The sequence below is a fragment of the Pseudorasbora parva genome, chromosome 10 (genome assembly GCF_024679245.1).
Source record: "Pseudorasbora parva isolate DD20220531a chromosome 10, ASM2467924v1, whole genome shotgun sequence".
Lineage (NCBI taxonomy): Eukaryota > Metazoa > Chordata > Actinopteri > Cypriniformes > Gobionidae > Pseudorasbora > Pseudorasbora parva.
In genome coordinates, this window is record NC_090181.1 from 37747972 (window position 1) to 37774639 (window position 26668).

Here is a 26668-nt window from a genome sequence, read left to right on the forward strand (position 1 = left end):
TCCATGAGAGTATCCAGAGGAAGAAGTTAGCTAGGAAGAAGTGGGACAGTGAGAGGACGAAGGAAAGTAGACAAGAATATAGGGTGATGCAGCGTGAAGTTAAGATAGAGGTGGCAAAGGCCAAACAGAAAGCTTATGAGAACATGTATGCAAGGTTAGATAGAAAGGAAGGTGAGAGGGTTGTGTATCGGTTGGCGAGGCAGAGGGATAGAGATGGAAAGGATATGCATCAGGTTAGAGTGATTAAAGATAGAGATGGAAATGTTTTGACAGGTGATATGAGGGTGAGGGAAAGATGGAAGGAGTACTTTGAATAACTGATGAATGAGGAAAATGACAGGGAGAGAAGAGTTGTAGAGGCAAATATTGTTGACCAGGAAGTAGAAAGTATTAGCAAGGGTGAAGTTAGGAGATCTTTGAAGAGGATGAAGAGAGGAAAGGCAGTTGGTCCTGATGACATACCAGTGGAGAAATGGAAGTGTCTAGGAGAGATGGCAGTAGAATTTTTAACTAGGTTGTTCAACAAGGTCTTAGAGAGTGAGAGGATGCCTGAGGAATGGAGGAGAAGTGTTTTGGTGCCGATTTTTAAGAACAAGGGAGATGTGCAGAGTTGTGGAAACTACAGAGCTGATGAGCCATACAATGAAGTTGTGGGAAAGAGTGGTGGAAGCAAGGCTAAGGGGAGAAGTGGACATTTGTAAGCAGCAGTATGGTTTCATGCCAAGAAAAAGCACTACAGATGCGTTATTTGCCTTGAGAATGTTGATGGAGAAGTACAGTGAAGGTCAGAAAGAGCTGCATTGTGTCTTTGTAGATTTAGAGAAAGCATATGACAGAGTGCCAAGAGAGGAGCTGTGGTATTGTATGAGGAGGTCTGAAGTTGCAGAGAAGTATGTTAGAGTGGTCCAGGATATGTATGAGAGCAGTAGGACAGTGGTAAGGTGTGCCGTAGGTGAGACAGAGGGCTTCACGGTGAAGGTGGGACTGCATCAAGGATCGGCTCTAAGCCCCTTCTTGTTTGCGGTGGTGATGGACAGGCTGACAGATGAGGTCAGACAGGAATCACCATGGACTATGATGTTTGCGGATGACATTGTGATCTGAAGTGAGAGCAGGGAGCAGGTGGAGGAAAGTCTAGAGAGGTGGAGGTTTTCTCTGGAGAGGAGAGGAATGAAGGTTAGTTGCAGCAAGACAGAATACATGTGTGTAAATGAGAGGGAACCAAGTGGAACAGTGTGGTTACAGGGAAAAGAGGTAAAGGTGCAGGATTTTAAGTACTTAGGGTCAACAGTCCAGAGCAATGGGGAGTGTGGAAAAGAGGTGAAGAAGCGTGTGGAGGCAGGTTGGAATGGGTGGAGAAAAGTGTCAGGTCTGTTGTGTGATAAAAGTGTGCCAGCAAGAATGAAAGGAAAGGTGTACAGGACAGTAGCGAGACCAGCGATGTTGTATGGTTTGAAAACAGTTGCACTGAGGAAAAGACAGGCGGAAGAGCTAGAGGTAGCAGAGCTGAAGATGTTGAGGTTCTCTTTGGGAGTGATGAGGATGAATAGGATCAGGAATGAGCACATCAGAGGGACAGCATATGTGAGATGTTTTGGAGACGAAGTTAGAGAGGCCAGGTTGAGATGGTTTGGACATGTTCAGAGGAGGGAGAGTGAATACATCGGTAAAAGGACGCTGAGGTTAGAGCTACCAGGAGGTCAAGAGGAAGACCAAAGAGGAGGTTTATGGATGTAGTGAAGGAAGACATGAAGGTCAGACTGAGAGAAGAGGATACAGAGGATAGAAAAAGATGGAGGCAGATGATTCGCTGTGGCGACCCCTGAAGGGAACAGCTGAAAGAAGAAGTTTACATCCATTTCGATTATGCCTAATAAGCCGGCAATGAACATGGTCATGTAACGTTAAATGCTGTAACCCGTTTTCTTTTATCAGAAAATAAGTCATAAACGGCGTGTGGCAAGCAGCGAGGCGAGGGACCGTGAGAGCGGGCCAGTGGCGAGTGATAATGAGTGCCAGCTGCGCGCCACACCGGTCTCGTCTCACGGCGGCGCGAAGACCGTGGAAGACGAGAGAGGACCAGCCCTGGATTTATGTTATGTTTTGTTTACGTTTTGTTGTGTGTGTGCGGGCAGTCGTCCGCGAGGGGCTACCCGCGTTACTTTCGTTTTGTTTAGTTTTATTTGATTAAAAGTCTTTGAATGTTCGCCAGTTCGCCGGGGGTTATGTACAATATATATTATATTTAATAATGGACAAAAGACAGACAAAAAAGGATCGGAGCCTAAAATTGAAATTTTCTCCAGGTATCTCTGTCGCTCTCTCTCATACAAATGGGCAGTTTGGGCGGCCACCGGGCGAGAACGGTCGTAAATATGGCGGCGTTCTGTTTGGTAGTGATGTGGTGGCATCTATGAATAAGCAAAGTTCACGAGTGAACTTTGTAATGTATTTTCTCTCACAAAATGCTTTCACCACAACTAACAACAAACACAACATCGACATGAATACAGTAAGAGCTTCTGTTGAGCAGCTTAACGGCAGTTTGAACACGTGTGCACTGCAGATATACGTGTGATTGACAGATCCAAAAATTATAAAGAGTGTACTTTGATCGCTCTCTGTAGTTTAATAATTTAAATAACAGATTTATTTCATGCAACTAACAGAAATAATGTGAAGTTGATCGTGTTAGTCACTGGCTTGATTCACTGATGCATCAAAACGGCCAGCGGCGGGACTGACCGTATTAAAGGATTTAGAAAGAAAGTCTGTGTGAACTTAAATGATTAGCTACACATCAGAAATCTGTGATCCCAGATCAGGCATAACGCTGTTACTCACTGTTTGTGGCGGTGCTGTCGCATCCCTATGGTAAACTCTGTGCTGCTGACATCGCAACTGATAAACTGAATCCATTCTCTACTATTTCTCTGGGCGGGCAAAGCAGAGGAAGTGGAGGAAACCTTTCCTGGTATGACATCATAACAGGAGAATTCAAGATCAGCTCGTCTGAGCTCTCATTTTCTCAACGGCAAAACCTCATAAAATTACAGTTTTATGCCATGGTACCTTTAAACACTACGGATTAAGAATGGGATGTTATTCAAATTCATGTGCATGTAAAGTGTCCCAAAACTTTTGGTAATACATATTCAGTATTCATCAAATGAGTAAACATGCATCATTGCTGCATGCATAAACATGCATCATTGCATTTTTACAGTCCATATAACAATATTCGAAAATGGCGATAACATCTGTGAGAGAATCATTGAGTCAGTAAGTTGACTTCAGTCAAAATCAGTCCGATTTGTAAAATCAAATTACCTTTTTTTCTAAAGTGCCTTATATAGTAAAGTTGGTTTAAAAGCATTTTATAGTAATAAACAGGATAATAACAGAATCAATGACGCAAACTTAATCAAATATGAAACAAACTTTTGAACCAATCATTCCAGTCAGTTTCGTGAACAGGAAAATCTAATTCATTGAACAGATCTAATCAGTTTGTTCATGAATTGAACATAAATCTTTCATTAACACAAATGAGAGAAAATGCATATGTCAAGAACTTCAGTAAAATTTAACTTGTCTTTTTATCACACAGTTATCAATTGATTTAATATTTTGCATTTGTGTCTGTTTTAATGGGTGTTATTTTCGGTGCCCATTCAATGTAATTGCATAAGGGCTTTATTTTAATTTTAATGCAAGAAAGCCATGCAGGTTTTTGAGTAAACTGTGATAAATAAATAGTGTCCAAATGTTCATTTTTGAATGCGCTGTCCCTTCAGTTTAATGGAACGACGCAAGTAACTTCTCAGTACGTCATTATACCCAGTGCGACTACGAAAATAAAAGCAAAACAAAACTCAACAGATGAGCACATTAGATGTGGCACAGGAAGAAGTCTCACTCTGAGATGCTCAGAGGGAATGTTTGGGATGATGTGAGATCTGAGGTCAGCCGAAGTGCAGCAGGAATGTCTCTGGTGTCTTCTGGGGCACTACTGCTGGGTAGTTCCTGCTTGCGGTCATGTGGCAGTCACACATTACTAGTGAAGCAAAGCTAAAGACAGGAGAGCAATGCCGCCCACCGCAGATAAAGTGGCATGGCACTGTCGGGTATGCTTCTCTGATGGAGCTCTTTACAGCGTGAAGCAGCAGGAGTTGTGTTGTAGCAAAGAGGCTTAACCCTTATGAATACATTTTCTGCTTGTTTCCCCATTACTGGGGGCATCATAAGCCCGTCACACACCCCTGATCGCATTTCAGCACAGCTAAACTTCAAACCATGTGTTCTGCCTGATGTTGTTTTTTTTTTGTTTTACTTTTTTGTGTGTGTGTCATTTTCTCTTTTCTTTTTTCCTTTTTGTGCCTTTGGGTGTCAGAGGTGACAGAAAAGAGGAAAATACATTACTTTGAAATTTGTTTTGATTTCCTGAATCATTCTGGTTCTGCAGCACCTATTGAACTCCATTTGTATAAAATAGTAAAGCACAGTTATTATTGTTAACTAAACCATAAAGGCATTTTTATTACATTAAATAAAATAACATTAAGGCAACATTTCTCATTTTTGTTTAGTTTAACTTAAAAAAAAAAATAAAAATAAAAAAAAAAACTGAAATAAAGATTTACATATAGTGGGTACGGATAGTATTCAGACCCCCTTAAATTTTTCACTCGTTGTTATATTGCATCCATTTGCTAAAATCTTTTAAATTCATTTTTATTTCTCAATAATGTACACACAGCACCCTATATTGACAGAAAAAAAGAAGAATTGTTGACATTTTTGCAGATTTATTAAAAAAGAAAAACTGAAATTTCACATGGTCCTAAGCATTCAGACACTTTGCTCATTATTTAGTAGAAGCACCCTTTTGATCTAATACAGCCATGAGTCTCTTTGGGAAAGATGCAACAAGTTTTTCACACCTGGATTTGGGGATCCTCTGCTATCCTCCATGCAGATCCTCTCCAGTTCCATCAGGTTGAATGGTAAACGTTGGTGGACAGACATTTTCAGATCTCTAGATGCTCAATTGGGTTTAAGTCAGGGCTCTGGGTTGGCCATTCAAGAACAGTCACGGAGTTGTTGTGAAGACACTCCTTTATTATTTAACTGTGGTCATTGTCTTGTTGGAAGGTAAACTTTCGGCCCAGTCTGAGGTCTTGAGCACTCTCTAAAAGGTTTTCGTCCAGGGTATCCCTGTATTTGGCTGCATTCATCTTTCCCGTGATTGCAACCAGTCGCCCATTTCCTGCAGCTGAAAAACACCTCCACAGCATGATGCTGCCATTACCATGCTTCACGACTGTATTGGACAGGTGAAATTTTCGCCACACATACCGCTTAGAATTAATGTCAAAAAGTTATATCTTGGTCTCATCAGAACAGAGAATCTTATTTCTCACCATCTTGGAGTCCTTCAGGTTTTTTTTTTTTTTTTTTTTAGCATAGTTTCATGTGTCTTGCAAAGAGGAAAGGCTTCCATCAGGCCACCCTGCCATAAAGCCCTGACTGGTGGAGGACTGCAGTGATGGTTGATTTTACTTAAGTGCAGCAGAATTTTTTTTGTAACCATGGCCAGATCTGTGCTTTGCCACAATTCCGTCTCTGAACAGTTTAGGCAGTTCCTTTGAACTCATGATTCTCATTTGTTCTGACATGCAATGTGAGCTGTAAGGTCTTATATAGACAGGTGTGTGGCTTTCCTAAGTCCAATCAATATAATCAAACAGCTGGAGTCAAATGAAGGTGTAAAACCATCTCAAGGATGATCAGAAGAAATGGACAGCACCTGATTTAAATATATGAATGTCACAGCAAAGGGTCTGAATACTTAGGACCATGTGATATTTCAGTTTTTATTTTTAAATAAATCTGCGAAAATGTCGACAATTCTGTGTTTTTCTGTCAATATGGAGTGTGTGTACATTAATAAGAGGGGAAAAAAAGAACTTAAATGATTTTTTTTTTTTTTTTTTGCAAATGGCTGCAATATAACAAAGAGTGAAAAATTTAAGGGGGTCTGAATACTTTCCGAACCCATTGTATATACATACCTACACTGCCTGACCATTTTTGAGGTTGACCATGTCAAGATTAATCAGGTTCAGATTGTGAAAGAATGGTTGGGAGGGAGCATGAAAAATTATTTCACACATGAGTTGGCACCTCTGAGTCCAGACCTTGAATTCATTGAAAGCCTTTGGGATTTGCTGGAGACTTTACAGAGTGCTGGACTCTTGCATTGTCAGTACAAGACCTCGACCAAAAATGTATCCACCTCTTTATGAAAAAAATGCTGAGATGTTATTTCTATCAAGATGTGCATACATTTTTGGTCCAGATTGTATTGACAATGCAAGAGTCAACACTCTGTAAAGTCTCCTTCTGCACATCCCAAAGGCTTTCAATTAATTAAAAGGCTGAACTCAGAGGTGAAAATAATTCTTCATGCTCCCTCCCAACCATTCTTTCACAATCTGAGCCTGTCAATCTTCAATTGTCATCCTGGAATATGGCCATAATGTGTCTTCCTACGTGGTCGTTTAAGAAATTAGGGTTGTAAAAACTGTTGCCAAACATATATCATGCTAGAAAAAGTCCTTACAAAACGTCCTTAGAAAAGTCCTTGTTACTTACAAAATGCGTGACTGTCCCCCACCTGATCCTCTGAATGAAAATATTCATTCAGAATATTGTCTCTATCGTTACGTCCATCATCCATCTCTCTCTCTCTCTTTTTTTTTTTTTTCCCATGTTGTCACTTGTCATCTGACCTCAAACACTAACCTCGCGACAACGGCCACCTACAGCACTGTAGGGTAGGCTATTGCAGATGGCAGCAAGGCTAGTTACAGAGCTCAGATTGGAAATGTTTTTGTTTTTTCCCTCCGGTATTATTTTTTTTTAATAACGCAGGTTAAAATATGGGATATTTACAGGAAAGAAGGGTAAAATACGGGACTTTTCCGGCCAAAACGGGATACTTGTATGGTTCAGTAGTGTCAGGTCAAGTTGCTGATTTACTGTATATGTGTTGATGAATACTTTATGTTTGTTGTAAGTAAATGTGACTAGTCATATGTTAATGTGGTTATAATGTCTCATGATGATTTCAAAGTGATCCATTATTGCAGTTTAGTTTCTATAAATGGCAAAATAGCCTCATTGTAAAAACAGTAAAATGTTTTTTTTTTCATTCATTCATTCATTCATTCATTCATTCATTCATTCATTCATTCATTCATTCATTCATTCATTCATTCATTCATTCATTTTGTATAAAACCAAATGGTCTTCTTGTGCCAACCACTGAATATTTAATTTTGAACCATCGTGAAATATGCAAGAAGCAACTTAATATTCTCTTCTACCTCTTCACCTCTGATTGCAAGCCTGTGTATGGATCTAATTCCATTGTCAAATTTGCGGACGACACTATACAAAAATGTATTTTGTATAAAGTGCATTATAAATAAAATATATTATTATTATTTATTATTATTACAGTACATAACCATGCCCTGCACTTTTTCAATCACTGTAAATACTTCACTTTCTACTATTGCACTTCTGGTTAGACCTAAACTGCATTTCTTTGCCTTTTACCTGTACTTGTGTAATGACAATAAAGTTGAATGTAATCTAATCTAAAATAATATTATATAATATCATTTAGCCAAAATGTAACTTGCACAATGTTTTTTGTTTTGTTTTTTTTGTTGTTGTTTTTTTTTCAAATTTCCTGGGCTGACATGATCTGGGGAGGAGTTTAGTCTTGTGAATGCTAGAGTTTCCCATGTTGTACTTGAAGGGTTTAGAGTCACTGAATTTTATCTAAGCCCTGAAATCCCATCTCATTTCTTAAAGGTGTCTTGAACTGGTTTTTCCCCCCTTGTTTTATAATGTTGTCAGAGGTCAACTAATGACGTTCATGTGGTTTTTACATTAGTAAATGCTCACGGCTAGGATTGGATAAGATTTGCATATTTAATGAGCTTTAGCTCCGCTGTCATATCTAGCCCTGGCCCTGTCAGTTCAGTTCACATGAGGGAGAGATTATTTTAAAAACGCCAACTGCAATTTGTCTTTATCAAACAAACACAATTATTTATTTCTCATCCACCCGCAATTGTATTACATGGCCGCACCTGCACGATCGGTTGATATAAGCACGAATCACACACACACACTTGCACGCCCAGATCAAGAAAAAATTTATGCCGACGGGCGTACGTTTTGGTCTGGTACAGCCCCGAGACTAGTACTATTTAAAAAAATAATTGTTTTACCCTCATAAGTTTGTTGCACAATTCCTGTCGGATCCAATATAGAAGGCACAACATTGTATCTGCAAATCCAGCACCTGAGACTTGTTTACAAATGATTCCGCAGTGAAATGAAGTGAACACACAAACGTTCTTCCCCATGTGAGCTGGGACTTCATTAACACATTCCTAATATTATGATCCGAAGGAAGCTTATGCAGCGAATGTGTTCTTCCACAATATCTTGCTATCTTCTTCCATGTGTTTATTGCTGCTGGCTGCGAGCCAATCTGCTCTATGAGTCGGTGGGCGGGGCTACTGAATTACACGTTATGCAGAGGTGTGTTTCGTAGTGCTGTTACGTAAGGATGAAGCACACAAACGTTTTCTATGCCTGGTGTCTTTAAAAGCTTTTCTTTGACTAAAAAGGAAGTTTTCAGCTCTGAAACTTAGAAGATAATCTTATTATACCATGACCTTTTATATATCAAAAGCTCAAGGGAATTTTGATTTCTCAATTCATCACCCCTTTAACTCTGATATTGTAATTATTGCATAAAATGTTTTTGAGGTTTTTAGCAAATAATTATATTGTTTCTTTCTTTTATTTTCCACTCATAAAATTAGATTTATGGGGAAACATCCTCAAGTTCTATGATGCGATTGAAACTCGGAATTGGCCTTGTAAATCTTAATGCTGTATTGCTGTAATTGATTTGACATTTTCTCCCAGTATTTACTAGTCCTCTGGGTGCTTTATCGCTGTCTCACATGAGAAAGACTCCAGCCTCAAGTGTCTGTAATTGTGTTTTTACCACTACACAACCGTTACTTTTTTCTGTTGTGAGTGATTCTCATCTCATTGTTCAGTTCAGCGATAGAAAGCAGAGGGTCCAAGTGCATCTGAAAGTCCTTGATTTGCGGGTGTTGGTGTGCCAGAGCGCATGTTGGCATATTGCTCTCGCTGCATTGTTCACACATGACAGGATCTCGTCTCAAGTGGCAGAATTAATACATTTATCTGGGATGCACGTACAGGAGAGATTGAATCTAGATCATAAATGGAAAGTTTATCAGAGCATGATTTTATAAAGAAAAGAATCAGAAATGAAAAGTGAAATGTAGATTACTGACTAATACTTTCAACTATGAAACACACAGTTATGGCTTTTAAAGTCTGATTGGAAAGACACATTGGAAGTTTAAAATGTTCAATATCTGTTTTTTTATTATATGATTGTCCTCTTTTGGTTTTTCATTAATATTATGGGCCAAGTTATTATTATTATTATTATTATTATTATCATCATCATCATCATCATCATCATCATCATCATCATCATCATCATCATCATCATCATCATCATCATCATCATCATCATCATTATTATTATTATTATACAATACTAAGCATAAGCATGGGAAATGTTTCATTGTATGATTCAGGAATGCCAACATATGGTATATTAAAATGCTTGCAGTGTTTTCTGATGAATTTGAAATGTGTTTATAGCTCATCAGGCATTTTTAGATGAAGTTGGAATGAAGTAGAGATCCAAAGGATGATGTATTTAATTATATGCTTGGCGTATCTCAAACATAGTGTGAAGATAGAACATGCTGCAGCTACTGTATATATTTAAACCCATCCTCTTCATTATATCAAAGCCATTTGTGTGTCACTATTTATATATATATATATATATATATATATATATATATATATATATATATATATATATATATATATATATATATATATATATATATATATATATATATATCTCACATTATTAGAGCTTGCATAAGATAGAAAACCATACTGGTTTCATTCCAGCCGTTTTAACTTTTGGATCCATCCTGCAGCTTGAGTTTAAAGCAGCTGTGGAAAAATGAATGCCTTGTGGAATTCCCAAGAATTTGATTCTGTCACATACAGATTTCCATCAGTTTGCCTTTATTTTCCTTTGCAGTGCATGAATGAAATTATCATGACTTTGTGTCTCTAACGCCAGGTTCACACATTTTCCATTTGCAGTTCATTCAGTATGTATTGCAGTGCATATGCGATATGTATAAATCATTTGTATTATTGTTACATTCATTACTTGATTTATATATGTAGATGCTAGATGTATATAAAGTTGCTCAAGCAAGTGGCAAAACATTTAAACATAAATGTTACATTTCCGTGGCAATCAATGTTAATTTGTATGGAAACAATGCACTGTCACTTTAATTCAGTGTGTGCAACACAGCAAAAATAGCCTTTTTTTAGTATGCACTGCAAACGGTGTGTGTTAACCTGCCTGCCTAATGTTTGTACCTACTGTATAGAATTGAATGAAGATATTTTTCTATATAATGTTTATAATAATTTTATTGTAGTATGAGAGCATTAAGACATTATGTTATAAGCGTCAGCCTTGTTCTTTTGTGCAGCTGTCATGTCATGGCTGGACTGATCTGTAAAGCAGTTGCTTATCTCAACTCTCTAGACATTCAGACAACATGTGACCTCTTGTCTTTTGTGCTGAATTCAAAGACAGAATCATAAAGAATGAATCATGCTACAATGGAGATGCTGACCAGACGCTGAATTCATATGTCTGCATCCATTCATTGCTTTTAATGGTAGCTTGCTGTCGCTTTTGAAGAAAGGCTGCCAAATTTTGTGTTAACTTATAATAAGATTAATTAAATATGTTTAACACCTTCAGAACGAAGTAACACATTTATCCAATTTAACATTGAAGCTGTGTGACTCTAAAGATGGAGCAGCTGTATGATGGAGAAAGTCCTTCTTAACAGCTCATTTATTTATAAATGGAATCAAATGGTAATTTGCAGTTTTTGCATTGTATAAATGATCACTTCTGTTGATCACATGTTGTTGTGTACTGATGTTATTTTTCTTTGAAGCATATGAACCGCATATTTTTAAATTATAATCTATCTAATGTTTAAAATTGTTCAGATTTCTGGTAGATTCAAAATATAAGATAATTGCACTAATTCTAAAAAAAATAAAACTAATAAATAAATAAAAATAATAATTATCATTGCGTATTTTAATTATGGCTGACAATTGAATCTTTTTATTATTTATTGGATGCACTGATTAATTAATCAAAATAATCAAAGTTAATTCATAATTTAATATTTCCACTGAAAAACACCCCAAAGTCTTTAAATGGCATGGGTTATATTCAGGTATCCCAAGCACTTTCAAGGGCACAGGCAGAGTTGTATATTAGAGGAAATATTACCAGATTCCCATACTTCAATAAAAGTACAGTGAAATTGTGAAAAGTGAAAATGACTCTATTACAAGTTACAAGTCACCAATTCCAATATGACTTGAGTAAAATTCTTAGAATATCTGATTATAACAGCACTTAAGTATTTTACTTCTAGTCTAATGAATATAGGCTAAAGATGCTCTAAGAGACATGCCAGTGAAAAATGAGAAAATTGATTTGTAAGATGAAGAAATCATGTTTAATATCTACAATCAAAATCAAAACCTAAATATTGCAATAAATCAAGGTCAACACAACAGCATCTCAGTTAAGTCTCAAGTGCACAAAAAAAGTTTAACTCAAGTGCACAAAAAGGCCATAATTGAATCAATGTCCTTCAAAAAGCTCTTGTCAATATAGTGGATAAATACAGTAATGTTAGGTAAAATTAAATACTCAACTTGCACTGGATTGTCCTGTTTAATTTACAGTCATGACCTCATCTCATAAATCAAACACCTGCGATTCAGCAACTACCTGCTAATGCACTCTTAATCACATAAAGTAGCTTGTTGACAGGTTTGAGTAAGTAAAGGCAATACACACAAAATATTGTATTTGCAGTACTCTTAGATGGAGTTATCGCTTCTTTATATAAGAAACACACTGCTATAGAAAATGTTAGGTACCGTGCAAAATGTAATGTGTAATTGCATCACTCATCACAAATGTAGAGCACAGATGGGGGTCAGCGCATTCTGAGGTGCACAGTGCGCATAAAGGCTGATTTATACTTCTGCGTTGGACCTACGCCATATCCTCTATGCCACAAGTTGCACATTGGTTTTCATTTATACTTCTGCATTGTCGTTCGCATCAATGTGCAAAATTACACATGCAGACCACTAATGGGCAGTGTCCACAGGCATGTTGATGGTAACCCCTAGTCTCAAGGCAAACACCAAAGAAGAGGCTTGTTTACACTGCCATTGCATGTGATTGAATCGCACCCGAACTATAAGCAGTGATGGCGGCAGATAGTGGCGAAACGCTTTTCTTTGGTCTTTGTACTTGAGTTGTTGTATGTAATACAAATGAAGCATCTCTAGTTGATTAGTAGAGTAACATAAGAGGCGATCTGGCACATGCGTTTGTGAAATCATGCAGAGTGCTTGTGGCTGTTTTCAGGTGGCTCGAGCACTGAGCTTCAATCGATTGCTGTTGCGGAGACTATTCATTCCGTTGAAATCACAAAACGAAATGCACCCATTGTGATGTCTCCCTGTTCTTGATATACAATCACTGATTAACATATTTGGTTTTAGTGAGAAAACAAATAAACTATACACAGTGGATCTACGTATTTATTCACTAACATAAAGAATCTCTGCACTACAAAATACTGTTATATAGCAGATATAGAATTAAACTATCTATTTCTAAACTACTAAACTAAACTACTGTTTCTGGACACACACACACTCCTATTGCAGATTTATTTATTTATTTATAGACCTGAGGGAGGGGGTTCTGGCAGACCAATCACGGCACTTGCGGTCTGCGTAGAATTGACGTGTTGTTACATTTTTTGGAGAGGTGCGCATTACGGTACGTCGTAGGTTACGCGCACAACACACAGCCTATACCATAGGTACAGCATATACTCCGACGCAGAAGTATGAAATGGGCTTTAGTCACTAACTTTTTGCATAGTCAATAGCTACAGACCTCCAAACTTTGGGTGGCCAATGCTCAGGAATAGTGTGTAGAGAGCTTCATGGATGGGTTTCCATGGCCAAGCAGCTGCATCCTTACATCACCAAGTGTTATGAAAAGCATTGTGAGAGACATTTTCTCTGGAGTGACAAATCACACTTCTCTGTCTGGAAATCCGATGGTTGAGTCTGGGTTTGTGATGGGTATCTGAGGCTGGGATTGAACCCGGGTCTTCTAGTCAACTGAACTGTGATTTTACCTCAGAGCTATTGTGGAGGACCCACAGTATGGACCCAAGAGCAGAAGAATAATTTGTAGACTCAAATTACTGAACAAAAGGTGTCTTTACTAAAGCATCCACATATTGAAAATACAACAAAAACCTACACAAACAAGCTACTTAACCCCACAGGTGTGAGACATCAAATACTAATGGCTGGCAACCATGGACCTCGCATAAGCTGGGAGAGTGATTACAGTCTTGCGCCCACTAGAGGCAGGGAGAGTCATTACAGCTAGAGCCTTACAGGGTTTGACTGTTGTCAGGAAGATGCTTGCCTGATTGCATCGTGCCAAATGTAAAGTTTGTTGGAGCGGGGATAAGGTGTGGGGTTATTCCTCAGGGATTGGGGTTAGCCCCTTAGTTTCAGTGAAAGGAACTCTCATACTTCAGCATATTAAGACATTTTGGAAAAAGTCATGCTCCCAACTTTTTGGGAACAGTCATGTTCCAACATGACTGCGCACCAGTGCACAACGCAAGGTTCATAAAGACATGGATGAGCGAATTTGGTGTGGAGGAACTTGAATGGCCTGCACAGTCAACCCGAGTCCTGACCTCAACCTGATAAAACAATTAAGAATGGGATGTCATTAAAGTTAATGTGAAAAGGCATTTGTATTTTGTATTTGTTTTAATTACGCATGATTGATCATAAGCCGATCTTTGATTTACATTTCATAGCAATCCTAGACCCATTGGAAATACTTGACTGGCTGCATGTATGCAAAACTTAAATAAGTTGCTTTAAGTAAAATTTGCTTTTCTAGTGAAATATCCACAAGAGGCGATTTAAGCAATACAATTTATTTCTCTATTGCAGGTGTGTAAAAAACAAAACAAAAAGAAACCTTCTGTTGGTCATTTGCTAAATTATATTGCTTTGCTTGTATTACGTTTCATGGCCGTTTCAAAGTGAAATAGATTCCATAGTTTTGTCCGGAACAGTTAAACGTGACTGTAGGAACAATATTTATTCTGTACTTACTTGCATTTTATATTTTTATTTATTTGCATTTGAATTTAGCATTGTTTTGGTTGCTTCTGAGGCAGTTATTTTAGCATCATTGAGATATACTAGAGTTGTTATTAATCTTTTTCTGCTTTATGTTGTGCAGCAGCTTGAAAATTATGTGCCCGGTGAATAGCGCTAAAAGGTTAAAGCTCTATCTCGAATGAAAAGGATGTACCACCACCATTAAACCTAACCCTAAACCTATCCAATAGTGTTAACAAAAGCAAACAGAGGTCTTTCTCAAAAAAAATAGCATATTGTGATAAAGTTAATTATTTCCCATAATGTAATGGTAAAAATTTAACTTTCATATATTTTAGATTTATTGCACACCAACTGAAATATTTCAGGTATTTTATTGTTTTAATTCTGATGATTTAAAGCAAGCGATAGGGTAAGATACAGAAATAAGTTTCTGAATGAATAGGCTGTTCCCAGAGTGCTGTATCAAGGCACCTCAGTGGGAAGTCTGCGGGAAGGAAAAAGTGTGGCAAAAAACGCTGCACAACGAGAAGAGGTGACCAGACCCTGAGGAAGATTGTGGAGCAGGACCGATTCCAGACCTTGGGGGACCTGCGGAAGCAGTGGACTGAGTCTGGAGTAGAAACATCAAGAGCCACCGGGCACAGGCGTGTGCAGAAAATGGGCTACAGGTGCCGCATTCCCCAGGTCAAGCCACTTTTTGGCTACAGAGAAGCAGCACTGGACTGTTGCTCAGTGGTCCAAAGTACTTTTTTTCGGATGAAAGCAAATTTTGCATGTCATTAGGAAATCAGAGTCTGGAGTCTGAAGTCCAGTGTCAAGTACCCACAGTCAGTGATGGTCTAGGGTGCCATGTCAGCTGCTGGTGTTGGTCCACTGTGTTTTATCAAGGGCAGGGTCAATAGAGCTAGCTATCAGGAGATTTTGGAGCACTTCATGCTTCCATCTACTGAAAAGCTTTATGGAGAAGATTTCGTTTTTCAGCACCTGCACCTACTCACAGTGCCAAACCCACTGGTACATGGTTTACTGACCATGGTATTACTGTGCTCAATTGGCCTGCCAACTCTCCTGACCTGAACCCCATAGAGAATCTGTGGGATATTGTGAAGAGAAAGTTGAGAGACGCAAAACCCAACACTCTGGATGAGCTTAAGGCCGCTATCGAAGCATCCTGGGCCTCCATAACACCTCAGCAGTGCCACAGACGGATTGCCTCCATGCCACGCCGCATTGAAGCAGTCATTTGTGCAAAAGGATTCCCGACAAAGTATTGAGTGCATAACTGGATATAATTATTTGAAGGTTGCCTTTTTTTGTATTAAAAACACTTTTCTTTTATTGGTCAGATGAAATATGCAAATGTTTTGAGAATTTGGGGTTTTCATGAGCTGTATGCCAAAATCATCAGTATTAAAACAATAAAAGACCTGAAATATTTCAGTTGGTGTGCAATGAATCTAAAATATATGAAAGTTTAATTTTCATCATTACATTATGGAAAATAATTAACTTTATCACGATATGCTAATTTTTTTAGAAGGACCTGTATATGAGAGAAAAATGCATTTGGTAAAGCAACAAATCATTTTAGCTGTGTTCTTTGAGCTCTTTTGTTGCGACTCGTGTTTTGCTGGACTCAGTGTTGCACCAGGTGAAATACAAAGCAGATTTACTGCATTAGAACAGTTGAACATATGAAGCTGGTTATATGATGCAAATAATCAAAATGTTAATTAAACATAATTACGAGCTTATTGTTCAGTCAACTTAATAGATGGTGCATCAGAAATTTAATTACATCACTACACAAAAATAATATATGGCTAATTGGGTGGTAAATAGTGGCTAAAAGTCACTTACTGTGCATTCAGGTAGTCATTAATTAATAGCTTATTTTTCTTTATTTAGACCATAAATATGTATCATTCAAATGTTAATAAATTGTAAATAATGGCTAATAAGTCCTTACTATATGTTGAATTAATATTGAATTACTAGTGCGTTAGTGCTTTACTAATTCATAATTTTAAACAAGTTGATGTGTAATTACTAATTTATTTACACTTTACTAATGCATAATAGAGTACCCTTGAAATTTAAAGTTAATCATTAATTACTAGTGTGTTTATGCTTAAATAATGCTTAGTTAAGAACAAGTTAATCATTGATTAATGCTTAACTAATGCATTATTATTTTTTTTTAATATTTTATATTATTTATTTATTTTTTGTGACCATAACATAGATGTATGTATGTATGCATAGGTATGATTTTGAAAAATGAAATTTCCATTGAGCCTAGGTTTCCATTTTGGTGTTTTGTAAAAGTAACACTAGATTTTTTAAAATGTTAATATAAGATGCTTGTTCTTCTCCATTAGGTTTTCTCCAGCTGCCCTTGAGCAGAAGTGTCTCCTGTGTTCCTGATCTGCTCTGTCATGATGTCACGGTACCATCAACGCTTTGAGCGGGATTTCCGTGGCGTGTGGGAGCGGAGGGAGCGCTGTGCCACCCACAGCAGCTGTGGCGGCACAGTTAATGGCTGCGTCTCCACGTCTGCCTCCTCCATTCCCAACAGTGGCAACAATCGTCCAGGCCTCCTCCCTCTACCCGTCATCCCCTCGCTGCTGCCCACCCCGGTCACCGGGACAACCAGCACGTCCAATAGCGAGTTGACCTGCAAGCGACTAGCTCCCACCTGCACAACCTCCACAACTAAGGTAAGACTGAACACATCTGCGGCCACTGTCTCATGCTGTGTTTAATCGCCCTCCTGCCATTCAAAACTGGTATCATTTTTCTTTTTCTTTTTTTAAATGGAGATGTTAGCACTTCAATGGTAATTCACACTGCCATGGACTAAAATTGCCTATTAAAGTGCCCATATGACGCATGCAGGTTAGATTTTTGTGGTTAAGTTTGAAATTAAACCATTATAGTTTGTTTTATTTTTTATTTTCATTTTTTTTTAAATTATTATTATTATTTTTTTAAAGTAATTTTGTTAAATTGGTCTGTTTAGTTTTAGAACATTAAATTGAAGAAATGCTGCCTTGGAAACTAGCTGGGGAAAAAAAGAAAAGTTTGTATATTTTATTTTATTTTATTTTATTTCAAGTGATTACATTTTTAAGTGGTTTTAGTTTTAGCTAACTATAACAATTCTGCTTTTTGAAACCCATTTTGCTTCCAATCAGACACATTTCAGTGCATAGTTAGGTGATTATGATCAAATTCTTATTTCATGGTATAGTTTTTTGTCATTTAAAAAAAATTGTAGTGATACTCATCCGGTTTACACCCAACTGGTTTCTTCCACTTGAGACATAACTGGTTGTGTTTACATGAATGATCCACATAATGGCCATTTTGACATAATTGTGTGAGTATTCGACAAATAAAGAGCTACATTTGTTATTGTATTTGAGACGAGGCTTTCTGTGTCTGTCTTTTTTTCTTTATTTTTAATGTTTTTTGTTTGTTATTTGTATCTGTCTAATTTCAACGGGAATATGAATGGCAAATATTTCTATTTGCATTTAGCTTTTTTTTTTTTTTTTTTTTTTTCATTGTGGGATGGATGTACTTCAAAAGCAACGGTTGGTGGTCACATCAAGTTTGAGAGCTTTGCGGCGTCATTACATGCCACATATGTTTGTTGTCTCCACTTTCAGCTGAAAAAAAGAGATTAAAGCGTGTGCAGTGGCTGATCTTAGGGTCAATTTTTCTTTCATCCATCATGAGAGCCCTGCAGCCACCCCCACCACCGGATCTCTACAAGCCATCTTGATAACGAATAGCAAGGCTGCTTATTGATCTGTGTCAAGAAGAAACTCTCACTACCTGCTTTCATATTGCAGACAGGCCGAAGTGGGGTGGGGTGGGGTGGGGGAAAGAATAAAGCAATCTTAGATTTACAGACGTCTACACTGGGGAAAATGTGGGGTCAAAAGCAATATGCCTGTGCATCTCTCATTGCACATTCAAAGGCTTCTTTATGTCAAAAGATGGACAATTTATTATTTTAAGTATTGGCTTCACACATTCTTTGATTGAATCCAGGGTTCAGCAGTGGCGTGAGCAGCGAATAATTGAGTGTGTGCTGAAGTAATTTGCTTGCATATTAAGTTACAAATCTCAATGAGAAGATTGGCTTTGTGTCATTTTTGTCTTGATCCTGCAAAGAGAGTTGCTGCTCCTGTGAGGCAGATGTAAATCTTGTCAATTGACTCAAAAGGGTCAATTTTTCACATTCAGACTCATTAAAATGCAAAAAGTGTTAGTGAAACTATGAAACTTTGTTGCAAGCTAATTATATTTTAAAAAAGTTAACAAGGGCTGGCTTTTCTGTTGATTAAAGCATCTAAATAGCTACGCTAAAAACGACTAAAAAGCATTTTAATGGAGCAGTATCTTTTTTTTATTATTCTTTTTTTTAAATGAGTGTTTAGCAGACAGTATAAAATGTTACAATCAGAGAAGCATTTTTTCATTCATTAATGTATTTTTATAATTGCTTATGCATTTATTTAGTATGAGGCATGTATGTGTGTACACACACACACACACACACACACACACACACACACACACACACACACACAAATACATTTTATTTATAATGCACTTTATATTTAACAAAATCTCAAAGTGCTACAGAATTAAAAACAATCAACATCAATAAATTAATAAGTAAATGAATAAATAAAACTGAAAAATAAAGAAGTAACAAGTCAATTAAAAGCTCTGCTAAAAAGGTGGATTTTAAGACCATGCTTAAAAGCATTTACAGTCTGTGGGGTCCATAGGTGGTCAGGGAGAGCTATCCACAGACTGGGGGCTGCTGAGCAGAAGGCCCGATCTCCCATAGTACGTAGTTTGGTCATGGGAGTTCCAAGAAGGTACATTGAAACAGAGCAGAGGTTACGTGTGGAAATTTGTGTGGTGAGGAGTTCCTTGAGATGGGATGGTGCATCACCATGGATGCACTGGTGGGTTAGGAGAAAGATCTTATACTCGATCCTGAACGACACAGGAAGCCAGTGGAGTGATTTTAGAATGAAGGGTGGTGCTCATGAGGATCCTAGCAGCGCTGTTCTGAACACACTGCAGCCTCTGGAGATTTTTGCTAGGGATGCCGATAAGGAGCGCATTGCAGTAGTCCAGCCTGGAGGAGACAAAGGCGTGGACAAGCTTCTCCGCATCTGCCAGTGTTAGAATGGGACGAAGTTTGGCAATGTTTCTGAGGTGGAAGAAGGAGGTTTTGCACAGGTGTTTGATGTAAGCTTCAAAAGTAAGCTGCGATTCCATTCTGACCCCCAGATTGGTGACTGAAGTGGAAAGTGGAATGACCTGATCAGAGAAAGCAATGCTGGTAATAATGGACTTCTGGACCTGAAGTGGAGTGCAGACTAGGATAGCTTCAGTCTTGGAGCTGTTTAGCTGCAGAATGTTTTGCTTCATCCACGCCTTTATCTCATCCAGGCAAGTGATCAAAGTGGATGGTGTGAGGTCAGCAGAGGGAGATGAACTTGTCCTAAAGTAAAGTTGAGTGTCATCAGCATAGCAGTGAAAAGAAATCCCATGCCGGCTGATGAGATGGCCAAGGGGGAGCATGTAGAGTATGAACAGGGTGGGTCCGAGCACAGAGCCTTGAGGGACAACGCAGGTGACATTGTGTGACAGGGATGTAGCTTCTCCTAATGCAACATATTCAGTTCTCCCAGTAAGATAAGAAAAAAAACAGTTGTGGACTGAGACAGAGAGACCGATGGTGGAATGCAAACGGGAAAGGAGGATGTTATGATCAACTGTATCGAAAGCTGCAGTTAAGTCCAGGAAGATGAGAAGGGATGGGGAACCAACATCTGCCGCCATCAGTAGATCGTTTGTGACACTGACCAAAGCTGTTTCTGTGCTGTGTTCAACAGACTGAAATTTCTCATATAGATTGTTATGCTCCAAATGGACCTGAAGCTGTGCAGCAAAAACTTTTTCCAGCACCTTAGAGAGGCAAGGGAGGTTGGAGATCGGCCTGTAGTTGTCAATAACATCTGGGTCTAAAGTTTTTTTTTTTTTTTTTAAAGTGGTCTAATGATAGCAGTTTTTAGAGATGAGGGAACATGGCCAACCTGGAGGGAATTATTAATCATTTTGGTTATAAATGGACTTAAGACACAGAGGTTAGATTTTACCAAGGCTGTAGGAAAAGTATGCAGTGCACAGGTTGATGGTTTCATTTTTTCTGATGATGTCCTCAACCGCGTGCTGTGTGATGATGGAGAAGCAGCAGAGATGGAAGGTCCCTGGCTGTGGATCAACAGACGGGACAGGCAGAGCAGAGCGGAGATTCCTGAAAAAAGGTCATGAACTTATTGCACCTCTCTTCTGTGGCTTTTAAATTAATTTATGTTTAATATTCATATTTTTTTATATTATATTATAATATTATATATTATATCTATATTATATTTTATTTTATATAATATGATCTCAAATATGGAAACACAATTAAGATACTTTGGGTAAATAAATTATCAATAAAACTAGAAAACAATGATTTACATTTGCTTTTTAAATACATACGCATATCTGTAAATTAAGTTTTCTTTGCTATTTAGTTTGCCAATATTATCTTTTTCAATGTGATTATAAATGATTTAACTGAGATAGTATGGGATGGTTATGTTGTGTTTTTTTATTTATTTTATTTTATTTTATTAAATACAATTATTGGCTTACTTTATGTATTGATGTTTTACAATTGCCTACCATTTTGCACAATAGCTAACACTAAGCACAAGTGAGCTTGATTTCAAATTTCAAATTTAATTTACAGTCAGTAAACAGAACAAATAAATTACAAGCAGTAGCACACACACACACACACACACACACAATAGAATCAAGATACAAATTAAAGTTGCTTTCATCAGCAGTATCAGTAGTATTCAGCTACAGAAATACTACAGGGATTGAATAATCACATACAATAACATTGGTTTTTTACTATAAAGGAAAAACAGATGAATTCTTTAAACTTGGAAAAGTTATTTTCTATTTTGTTTATTTTAATTAACATTAAAGGGGCCATATAAAATTCATATAAAAATGTGAAATGATAAAATGTGAATCATTTTAACAAAATAACAGATCATACAAAATGCATGTTATTTTTTATTTAGTACTGTCCTGAAAAATATATTTTACATGAAAAACTATTGGCGTATAGTCCACAAGACAAAAACAAATAGCTTAAATATTAAAATGACTCCATTCAACAGTTTATGAACCCTTGATTCTTAATACTGGGTCTTTCCCTGGATGATCCACAACATTCTTTTGGTTTGTGATGGTTATTTTTAAATCTCTTGTTTGTCCTGAGCAGTTCAACTGTCTAACGTTGTCATGAAAAACTGTAATGGATTATCCAGGTAGCAGTTTTAAGAATCATTGGTTCATAAACTTTTGAATGGGGTCATTTTAATTTCAGCTTTTTTTTTTTTAATCTTGTGTCAAGTGTTTCTTGTGTGTTCTTTATTTTTTTTTAATTTTTTTTTTAAATATCTTATTCAGGACAGAACTAAATAAAAATTGACATGCCTTTTGTTTTATCTCTCTTATTTTGTTAAAATGATCGCCACATGACCAGGTTTGAGTGCCATAATTGGATAGGATTATACTGTAGTCAGAATGGCTGGTTAATGCATTAAATGCAAAAAATAAATAAAATAATATTAAAAATAACACAAAAGTGGTCCAAGTATTCACCTAGAAGTAATTTTAGGAGCTCTTCATACACCAGGGTAGGGCTGGGCGATATGGCTGAAAACGCTGAAATCATGATATGTTTCATATTGGTCAATATTGATAATTATTGATATTTTTTAATGACCTATTTAAAATAAGGACCAAGAGAAAAAGATATTACATTTAAAAAAATGTTATTTTAAATTTAACCTTCCTCTGTGTGACATATTTATCTATAATAAATAGAGAGAGATGTTAATCAGTATTTACATTTTATCCGACTATGCCACCCAAGTGGGAGGCCAGGGAAAATAACTCCCAGTAAAAGACACACAGATAAGTTTCACCAACTGAAGGCAAGGAATTGAGAGAGACGCGAGTAGCAATACAATAAAATAGACTTTATTATAAAAATCACAAGCGCTGATTAGAATCCACAGACACACCAACAATGGCAGAATTATAATACCCAGGGCCAGGAATAGGGGGAACCAGGCAGGCCAGCTGCAACTCGGAGGTCATCAAAAACCCACCTCAAGTCACAAACAAGCAAACACCACACACCCACCGAAGGGAAGTTGTATCAGCACACAGCACAGTGTTAAACACAGCAGAATGAAGCAGCTAGCCTCCCCAGTTCCACACACGACCTCACGGGCCCTGGAAAAAGAGAGAAAAACATTAACGAAAACAACAATCAATAACAATTATTAAAAATCAGCCAAAATGATACAGTTACTGTTGCAGCTCTAACACTCAGGCCTCCAGAGGACACCACATAGGCCTTCAAATAATAATAATAATAATAATAATTAACAAAAAAATTAATAATTAACAAATAAATACCCAAAAAAAGGAAAATAAACAAAAGCTTAACTGATAAGCTGCCTTGCGGTCACATCTGAAGCCCCCTTTAAAAGCCCAGATAATTTGCAAGCAACAGAACAATACACAGTCCAAATGGCCGTCAATGACACGATCAAAACTTGAATAGACCCGTAAGCAAAACAGCAGCTGCATCACTTGAGATCAGAAGTTAGGAACCGGACTTAAATGTTGCTCTTTCCCTTTAACCAAGGAGTATAAGAATTAGAAACATTTTAACACAACAAATATGAAAGACAAGAGCGGCATACTCACGGATGATGTCCAATTAGTCCACCAACTACACTCCAACCAACCAATAAGATGACGTGACTCATCCTGCCACATCTGATTATAATCCCCTCAGTTATAAAGGCAGAAATGTCAACGCAACCACAGAAAACACTCAAATAATCACAATGAACACTTAATTATCTCTCAGCTTTAAAGTGCATTGGGCCTCTGTTATTTTTTGTACCGTTTGGATGCTTTAAGGCACTGATGTAGAATAGCCTCTACTAGCATGGCCATAGCTGAAACTGAAATCGCCCCCTATACCCTCAAATAGAGCACTATTTGAAGTATTTGAAGGGACAGCCATTTGTTGTGGTGTCCGAAACTATAGTGGACATTACCGAGTGCACTTATTCAATCCCACATTGCACATAATGTGTAGTACAACTGATGTACACTTAACAGCTGTCCGACTTCTCTCACTAGTTTTCATGTACTCCTTCAAGTGAACTATATTAGTGGACTAACTTAGGGAATAGTGAATAAGGGTTTAGGGGGAAATTTCAGTTTCCAACTGTCAGTCCTCGTCATCAGTTAGGATCCTGGGTGTGCTTTTTGGTACCAAACTTTAATTTGAAAGCCATGTTTCTAGCATCTGTAAAACTGCATTCTACCATCTTAAAAAAAATATCTAAATGACAGCCCATGCTTTCAATGTGTTCATGTGTTCATGACTTCAAGACTAGATTATATAATCTACTGGGTGGTTGCCCTGTACGCTTAATAAATAAACTGCAGGTGGTCCAACATTTCCAGCTGCTCGAGTTCTTACTAGAACCAGGAAGTATGTATATTTATACTTCATACTTCACCATATTTATCCAGTTCTGTCAACACTGCACTTGCCCCCTATTAAACACTGTATACATTTTAAAATCTTGCAAATTACTTAAAAAAACACTAAATGGCTTAGCTCCCCAGTACTTGAGTGAGCTCTTAACGCATTATGCCCAATAACGTCTATTGTGGTCTCAAAATTCCTAGAATATCAAAATCAACTGAAGGCAGTCGAACCTTTTCCTATTTAGCACGAAACTCTGGAACAGTCTTCCTAGCATTGTCCCTGAAGCAGACACACTCCTTTAGTTTAAATCTTGATTAAAAACACATCTCTTTAATATGGCATACACATAGAACATTATCAATTTATATTATTAAAATCAGTTAAATGATTCTTAGGCTACATTAACTAGGTCAGCTGGAACCAGGAACACTTCCCATAACACCTGCTGTACTCGTTACATCATGAGAAGAATGGCATCTAAGCTAATGTTAGTCTCTCTGTTTATCCCGAGGTTTACTGCAGTCAGCTGGATCTAGGCCATATCCAGATCAGATGGTGGACCTGTGCCTAGACATGACCAACGTGTCTCCAGAGACCGTGTCAATTAAACTCCCCCCTGTAAATGCTGCATCGACTCGACATCCTCATTAAAACCGCCCCCGGCGTGACGACTCCAATCTTTCGAATAATCTTATGAATATCTATTGATCTAATATGACTTCTGACCTGTAATGTTGCCAAAATAATAATCAGACACTATTTGTTCGTCGGCCAGAGGAGAACTGGCACCCTGATTGAGCCTGGTTTCTCCCAAGGTTTTTTTTTTTTCTTCATTCTGGCCCTGAAGGAGTTTTGGTTCCTTGCCACTATCAGCTTTGGATTTTGGCTTGATCAGTTGGGGACACTAAATATTAATCTATATTACTGATCTGCTGTCATTGCCACTATATGATAATTGAACTGAGCCTGTTGGCATCCCCGTTTTCTCCAGTGTGGCTGTACAATCAAATCAAATTCTATTGCAATTATTTTTTTAAGTTAACACTGAAGCTGGTTTTATATATATATATATATATATATATATATATATATATATATATATATATATATATATATATATATATATATATATATATATATATATATATATATATATATATATATATATATATATATATACAGTCCCTGACAAAAGTCTTGTCGCTTGTGTACAAATTGACCTAAAGTGCCGCTGAAATATATTTCTAATCAAGATTTTTTTTACAAGAAATGGCTCATTTTAATCCCACCAGCTTTTGTGATAATGTTTCAGTGAAAAACTAAACTTTCAAAAAGTATTCTAATATTCACAGCTTGGTAAAGCCCATTGAGTCAATTTTTGCAAAGACATAAGTGCTGTCACCTTGTCATATGAGCTTCACCTGTGACTAATAATGGATCAATTAGGTCTCAAGTGTGTATAAAAAGAACCCCAGTACGCTAGACCTTCACATCAACTGCAACTAGACCTCTGCAAACATGCCTAAGATTCACCCTGAGACCAAAGTTTTGATTATCAATAGGCTGCTCGCACTAAACGTCTGTCAAACACACATGATTACTGGACAGTCTTACTGCACTAATACTGTCAAACAAACTCAAGGTTAACATATAAACACAGTCGGTTGTGTCTAAAGTGAAAGTAAAATCGCTTGTGTCTGTAAATGAGATTCGAGCAGGTCTTCAATTGACAGCAGCGCAGCCTAGTGAACCGCTTGTCCTTAAAGGGACAGCTCACCTCTAAAATGATGTTAATAATTTAAAAAAAAGACCTTTAGGGATCTATTTTAACTAGCTGAAACACAAGTGTCAAAGCGCAAAGCGCAAGTAACTTTGTGCAGTGCATGCCGGTTAGAAATTTTGTCCGACTTGAAACAGCGCTGACGGCAAGTGACTGTGACGTATGTCAACAAAGTACCACGAGAGCAATTTGAGAGCAGCCGGCTGATGCGGCTGGTGCAGATTCTCAAGGGGGACTGCAGGAGGCTGCTCGAGCTCTGATGACGACACAACTGATCCATGATTGGCCGATTCACCGCATGACAGCGATCACGTGCGTTTCCTGTTTATTATAAAACCTTATGTTATGCTAATGCTCACAAATCATTTATTTATAACAGTACAACCTTTTCATGTAGTCGCGATGTTATATTGTCATATGTTTATCAAACTAAAACTGATAAAAACCGTTGACAAGACTTCATTGATAGTGTGTTTATATGGTGAACTTTAATCTTGTCCAAATAGACACTATTAAACAGTACATAAAGTATTGGATGAAAATATAATTTGAAGCATCTGTGTATTTGAGAAATACTGCATTTATTTAACTTCAGCTGTTATAAAGTTTGCAAACGCAGTGCATGCGTCACCACGGGTAGCAGAAAGTGTCCGACTTCACGTCTCCGTTTGCAA

At 37.5% G+C, this 26668-nt stretch overlaps 1 protein-coding gene across 1 annotated transcript in view; it reads left to right on the forward strand.

Annotated features, from left to right (window-relative positions):
* LOC137091524 (kelch-like protein 29) overlaps positions 1-26668 on the forward strand; it is a 269564-nt gene that overhangs the window by 51470 nt on the left and 191426 nt on the right. The window contains exon 3 of the mRNA XM_067456031.1: positions 16905-17243. Coding sequence (XP_067312132.1) covers positions 16962-17243 — 282 coding nt within the window. The 5' untranslated portion in view covers positions 16905-16961. The remainder of the gene's footprint in view (positions 1-16904; positions 17244-26668) is intronic.